Source organism: Gymnoscopelus microlampas, assembly GCF_963454915.1.
Source record: "Gymnoscopelus microlampas genome assembly, chromosome: 14".
Classification (NCBI taxonomy): Eukaryota; Metazoa; Chordata; class Actinopteri; order Myctophiformes; family Myctophidae; genus Gymnoscopelus; species Gymnoscopelus microlampas.
In genome coordinates, this window is record NC_139951.1 from 19679984 (window position 1) to 19687687 (window position 7704).

Genomic DNA, 7704 nt, shown 5'->3' on the forward strand with positions numbered 1-7704 from the left:
TTTCTTTGTGTTATCTTAGCTATTCATCAATACGTACCACACTGCAAATCAGCACGCCACTGGGGGATTTCCAGCCCCAAGACTGAACAGGTTCTCTCATAGGCCGAGACAGCGCTACACAGCATACCATTGGCCGGTGTCTGGAGGCAGAGGTCATAGATACGGGAAGTGAAGAATGGCTGAGGGTCAGAGGGCAGGTGGCAGGTGCTGAACGGGCCAGTCGTGTTGGTGATGATGCTACACAGCTGTGAGTACTCCTCTTTGAAGCGACAGTCCTCTACGCCGCCACCGCTACTGTCATCTGTGGCCCCACATCTAGCAAGGATATGGAGAGGCTCAGGTTAAGCCTGCATACAATTATTATAAAGTAATAAAATAGCAGATTTACAAGGGATGCGTTGTGAGCTTGTAAATCTGCTATTTTCAATATGCCAATCAGGATGGAATAGGAAAAATCTGACAGATCCGTCTTGCTCACATGATCATAAGATAATAATGTGTACTGTTTTTTTTTTTTTAAATGTTTGCAAAAATTGGCCTCCTAGTGGCACTATAATAGGGCAATGTGAAAAGGGTGGCATTTGTTCCTCAACGTAGTGGGAATGTGCGTGCAAAGTTTCACGGCAATCGAATGCTGCGTTCATGATTTGAGGCCTTTTGTTCAAAACGGGCCACCCCTGCAAACTTTAGATGCCAATCTTAGCCTATCAGGATGGCATATGAAAAATTGGACACATCCATCTTGATCGCATGACTATTAAGATCATGTGTACTGATTTGTGTGATATTTGGATAAAATCTGAATGAGTAATATAAAAAAAAGTGTTCCACATAAGTCGGCCTCCCGGTGGCACTATACAAGGCAGATGTGAAAAATGCAGGGCAGATGTTTTTTCTTGGCCTCTAGGGAGTGTGCATACAAAGTTTTACACAGATCGGTGCAGTTATAGGTAAAAACGTGAATTGGCCTGGTGTAGCGCCACTGATTTGAAAAGTTTTACGTGGCATTTCTTCCTCGGCCTAGTGGGAATGTGCGTGCAACATTTCACAGAAATCGCACGCTGTGTTCATGATTTGAGGCATTTTGTTCAAAACACACACCTGCAAACTTTGGAAGCCAATCTTAGCCAATCAGGATGGAATCTGAAAAATCTGAAAGAGCAAAACATAGTCTCATAGTCTTCGGCCTGGCAAGGGCAAAAAGAAAGTGAGGATCTGTTGAATCCCACAGTAAAAAGTAATACATTCAAGTGCGGAGAATACCACACTAGGTGTGAACGGTTAACACCAAGCAACCCAGCACATTTTCAATACTCCACAAAATAAAACTCTACTGAATTGATACAATCAGTCAATTCAGTGGTGGCCGAATTCAGTGGCCGAAGTAGGTTACTCAACCCCAGAGTTACTTGAGTGAAAGTATAGATTACTCAACTACAAGTGAAAGTTTCTCTGTCAAATTTGTACTTGAGTTAAACTGTGTAATGTGTTGGGAACAGTAGTAGAAGACTAGAATAGGTCCAACAGTTATCCAGGTAATTGACAGAGAACAGAAAACAACTTCAATACAGTTGGTTTATTTAGCAGCCTATAATGTAAACATCGACATATCAAGCCAGATCTCACGGCACTAACATATTTTATCAATAACAGGAACATACCACCGTGCATTTACTCTGCGCGCCAACATACAACAGAGAATATATTGGAAGTGACGTCAAATACATTGTATACACTGAGAAGAACAGCAAAACAAAAGGAAGCAGTGCACCACCTTTGGTACCAACTGGCATTGCATAGGCCTACATATACTGACTGTTACAACTGGAGTACTTGCTTTTAAAAATATTTAAGCATTCAAAATTACAAATTATAAAGTAAGCGATGACACTCAGGATATTCACCATGATATTGATAATGGATCTTGAGTGTTTTCATCACGATAAAAGATAAAAGATAAAAGATTACATCCTCCCATATCTACTTCGTACTTGTTACAAGTAGCCTACTACACTACAGTACAGTATGTGTCCTGTTTTCAATTCTGTATTTTGAGTTTTTCCGCAGTCCTTAACCTTATAACCAACAATAGAGGGTTAAGTCCCTATAATTTACTGTACAATATAATAACTATTGATAACCATTTAGAAATTCCCCCAGTAAGAATAATTATTTGAACGTTCTAATTTTAAGACTATGTTTTCCTTTTAAGAGAAAAAACAAGTGGTTTAGGACGGTACACTCAAATGTGTTTCCTTTACAAAGACCGTAGAGACATAGTAAACGTGATTTAGAGCTATATATATAAAAGCACACAATGCATAGTAAACTGCAACCAGTTGGTACTTTTGGACCTTTGGAGACATTTCGACCAATCAACGAGTGGCTAGCTGCATGATCATAGTACCATTTGACTTTTTTTCTCTCAGACTGTAATTGGCTTTCTGGTCACAAGATGGCAGCAAGAGCATGACTATGTTGCTGATATCACACGCTCAGACACAGATGTACAGTATGACACATATACACTCCATGAAAAGAAACTATTATGGTCCATGGTCAAGTGGTAGGACAATTATCATATAAAGGGTTAGCCGATGGTAGTGATTACCTATGCAATGATTTAAAAATAATAATGATATATATATATATATATATATATATATATATATATATATATATATATATATATATATATATATATATATATATATATAAATATAATATATATATATATATATATATATATATAATATATATATATATAGTATTATAGTATTGTATATTCTGTCATAATATAGCTATACTTAAGCTTAAAGGTGTGCATACACTGTATCCCAAGAGAAGGTAGGGTTGCTTTTCAATAACTATGTCTTGATTACATTGCATTATTGCAGTGACGTACAAAATATCAGATCTACGCGCATGTCACATTGCTACATGCTGTGTGCATTACAGATCAGCCATTTAAGGCAAAAAGATTTGGTTTAGAGGGAAAAAGGAGCGGACCAAGTATAGAGCCCTAATTACAAGGTTTAAGTGGTGCAGCTTCTTTGGGGAGTTCCTCAGAAAGTGTCACAGCAGCAGCACCAAGTGACCATGAGACCCGCAGATTCATAAGCAATCTGTCAAGGCCACAAAATGTGTCCCATGGGATTTTACTTCCCATAATTGCCTCATGCATGCATATAGCCTATGTTTACAGTACAAATGAGGAGATGCACTCATTTGGTACAGAGGTAAATGTAAGATGCTGCAAATCCCTATGCCAAATTTATGCTTGGGTGACAGTGTCATGTAACATGTTACTCAATAAAAATGGCTTACGTTGACACTTTTCACAGAAGCAACACACATCATTGGTAAGAAAGAAAGCAACATGACTATTGAAAGAGAATTAATGCTTGAATGACTATGTTGCTGATATCACACGCTCATTTATTGTGTATTGTATATTCTGTCATAATATAGCTATTATAGCTTAAAGGTGTGCATACACTGTATCTAAAGAGAAGGTAGGGGTGCTTTTCAATAACTATGTCTTGACTACACCACTGCAAGGCAGTGACGTACATTGTGTGTGTGAGAGAGAGAGAGAGAGAGAGAGAGAGAGAGAAGGGGGGGAGGCAGGTAGTGCATGAGTGGTTGTTTAAAATCTACAGCTCTGAGTGTTTCACATACAGTACACCGAATTCTCAGATTGTCTGAAGAGTCAGGCTGTGAGGTGATGGTGAACCACAGTAGTGTCCTGTCCATCATTGGGGGAGTACTTCAGCAGGACAAGTCATTTTATGGATATTTCTACCTAACATGGAACACTAAATCTTTCCATAACTTACTTTGCCAGTGTCGACCATAGGTGAGAGTGGATGGATTTTATGACAGGTACTCCTGCACTATGGAGATACACGCCAGGCTGTGCTTCATTTGGATACTCCTGAAAGGAACAGTTTATTTGGTAAGTGAATCTACGACTACACAGTAAAATCCAGTGTTAACTATTGAGGGTAGAAATTTACACTTAAAACTCTGGATTACACATACCCACCTGACTCTGAATGCACATGCCAGTATGCCAACAATGTAATTGAAAGGAAGGATGTACCTAAGTTATCTTTGTTATCAATTGTATGTATCAAATGTATAGGAGGGCAAACATGCAATTTCTCAACAAAATTCATACATACTTACTTTTTGTTTTCTTTTGATTTGGCCAATATCTCTTTTCTCTATAATTGTATAGCTTGTCTTCTTTTCTTCCCATCTCCTCTCAGCAATTGGTCCTTAGCCAAGACCAGACCCATGGCAATTATACCATTGGCAAAGGAACATTGACTGAGACTGAGAAACTCAAGAGAAAGCAAGAACCTTCCACTCTGAAGCACTGGGCGCTCCACACCAAGAGTCAGAACCAGAACACCAAACTTTCTGTCCACTCATCCATCCCTTTCTCAAAGCAGGAATTTTGGGAAATGCTTGGAGTCCACACCAATTCTGACCCCACTGTACAGATAAACCTTCGTCCCATCATGAAAGTTCACGGAACGTCAAAGTTCTCCAAGATGTTCAGTTGGGGTGACTTTTATTCCAACATCAAGACGGTCAAACTGAATTTGCTGATCATGGGCAAAATCGTTGATCATGGAAATGGCTCCCTTGGAGTGTACTTCCGCCACAACTCCACGGGGGAGGGCAATGTGTCCGTGAGCCTTGTCCCACCCATGAAAGAGGTGGAGTTTGACCTGGAACGCCAGAGTGTGGTCCACCCTAAAGACTCGAAGACGTTCAACTGCAGAGTGGACTATGAGAAGGTGGAACGGAGCAAAAAGGTGACACCATGCAACTATGACCCATCCAAGACTTGTGCCCAGGAGCAGACCCAGAGCCACGTCAACTGGATGTGCTCCAAACCTTTCCAGGTCATCTGTATCTATGTATCTTTCTACAGTACGGATTACAGGCTGGTCCAGAAAGTGTGTCCAGATTACAACTACCATAGTCAAGGACCTTACTTAGCCTCAGGTTAATTGCACGTTCAAAGTTAGAAAATGTAATAATTAAGCTTTAAGCCCACAAGATACTGCATAGTGCTCAAGCAACGTTGAGTCAAGCAATGGGGATGCTCCAAGAGTTTGCTAGGTATTTTGCGTATATATATTGCGTAACAAAATACGGTAGGCTATACTGCATACTGTATACATTCTTTATAATAGCCTATATCTGCCTCTTTGTTTGGCAAAATCTTGCTTGTAGTAGACTACTAAATTCTACAGTATACTGTATAGGCATTTTCACTGAGAACTGTCCCCCTGATACTCTGATGTTTGAATGAGGTTATGGATTGTTAAGGGCTGATATATCCTTGGAAACAGATGATCTGCTGTGGTGATCCCCGGTGGGAATTAGCCAAAAGAAAAAGGGCTGATATATGCAGTGTTGGGCAACCTACTTTACAAACAGCACCTTTAAGTAAAGTGTTACCTGGCACTTGTAATGTGCTGTTCCACTGAGTTTATAATGCATTATGACCAGCACTTATACATTATATTATTATAGTAAGTTATATTTCATAAACGTTGTTATAAGTTGTTATGCATAATTATAAACATTTATAACAAGTGTTATAATGACTTATAAGTGCATTATAAATGTGGTTATAACGCACTATAGACCCGACCATAATATAAAGTCTTACCCTAATCTGCTGTAGCTTTATTTTCAGTTGTAGCTTTTGTCAAGCTACCCAGCTAGAGTACATGGTGAAAAAAACTGCTTAACTACATAAGAGCTAAATCGTTCTGAAAGCTGTGGAGCTACCCACAAGCTACTGCCCTGCACTGGATATTTAATAATCTTTCAAAGGATCAAATAACAGATATCTCCCTACAGATCACCTTATGTAATGTGAACATTTCTTTCACCATCTTATAGTCAGCAATATATATATTAAGGGGAAGGGCATACAGTAGAAGGAGTATTATTCGGTGTAAATGATCTTCATTTGTTAAATTAAGTAGCTCCATATTCTGTTACTCATCATTGCTATTGCATAGTTTGTTCAGTAACAGGGGTCTCTCCCTGTCTTTCCAGCTCTTTAGTAAATAAAAAAAAAACAATGTTCAGGTCAGGATACAAATTTCATCCAATCAAACAACTAAAACAAAACAATGAGCAGACAAAATTGGAACACAAAGAATGAAGCTGGTAAATGGGTCTCTCTTGACTGGAGGAATTTGTATTTTCTGTTAAGAGCAGCTATGAGGAGAGATGTGGACGCCGCTGCCACAGAATAAACACTCTATAGCAATGATTACTATCAAAATGTAGAGCTTTAACTTTTTGACAAAAATCTTTTTGTTTTAACCAAAAAACATAACTTGCAGCACCTTTAAATTCAGCACTGTATTCAGAATGCTCCCATGTTCCTCACCCACAAATGTAAAGTGCAGAGAGACTGGGAACAAGATAAAAGAGCACAGAACTTGCAAAAGTGAATCTCAAATGTCACAAAATGTGATTAATTAAACTGCTCGAGACTATGAAGTGGAATGCTGCAAGCACATTTTGCTATGCATTCTTTCATAATGGTAACGTTTATAGTGCATAGACTCAATCTTAATCCATTAAGACCGGGAACGCATCTGTGTCCCTTTAGATTTCTTTGGCTATTCAAAAAAAGCAGATCTACAAGCTCATATGTAGATCTGCTATTTTTGAGGGAAAAGAAGTTGTGAAAATGTGTGCAAATCTTTGAATATATATTTACACTTTTAACTAAAATCTTTGCTTCTGGGGATCCCTATAACCACATTTTTTCAGATGGGGGTCCGCGGCCTAATACATATCATTTTGGGGAGCCAGTTTGAGAACCACTGATACTATAGCAACATAGGTTTTTTTCAACAAAAAAACTGTTAGAAGACATTTGTAGAATCCCCCAGAAGCAAAGATTTGAGTTAAAAGTTTTCGCTTTAAAAAAAAAGTAATATATATATATATTCAAAGATTTGCACACATTTTCACGAATTTTCTAAAATAGCAGATCTACAAGCTCATAGCGCGGCACAGAGGGCCGCGCTATGAGTATTTGAATAGCCAAAGAAATCTAAAAATGACACAGATGCGTTCCGGGTCTTAATGGGTTAAATACCACATCTGAAATCTGCAATATAATGGATAATTGCAGGATCCTTTTCCAGTTTAGCATTTAAAATGAAATATGTTGATGCAGTGACGTTCTTCAATTAGGCAAAAGGCTGAATTCAAGTGAAGCCCTGCAGGCTCATCGTAAAATCACCGAGCGTCTTAATTACATGGCTTTCTGGTGCTCATTAAAATGATGGATGGTGCCACCTAGTTCTAACTAAATGTGACAAAGTATGCTTTTAGTTTACCCCATGATGAAAAGAACAAAAGTTTGGGCTGCCAAGAAGTATCATGACAAAGAGAAATAGAGAATGTTGTGAGTTATCAGGTGTCCTTGTAGAGCTCAGGATGCTAGGCATGGACAAGATATTGTGGGTTTCAATTTGGCACGTTACCGTTTCCTTTTCACCTCCATTGTATGTTACCACATAAAAGCAGTATTTGGCCTACTATTTAAAACAAAATTGAGCCACGATCAGTGAAAGTACTATCAAATGGCCACTTTGCCCATTTGAATTCTTTTCTGACACAAGAGCAGGGATACAGAGGGCCTCTGAA

The 7704-nt window shown here is 38.7% G+C and overlaps 1 protein-coding gene across 1 annotated transcript; it reads left to right on the forward strand.

Moving 5' to 3' along the window:
* Positions 1-3898: 3898 nt before the first annotated feature.
* Positions 3899-5027, forward strand: LOC311060103 (neurexophilin-1-like; the record flags this gene model as incomplete). The annotated part of the gene is made up of 2 exons (XM_084078227.1): positions 3899-3958; positions 4275-5027. 2 exons carry the CDS (start codon positions 3899-3901, stop codon positions 5025-5027), a joined length of 813 nt encoding a protein of 270 aa, XP_083934353.1.
* Positions 5028-7704: the final 2677 nt, after the last annotated feature.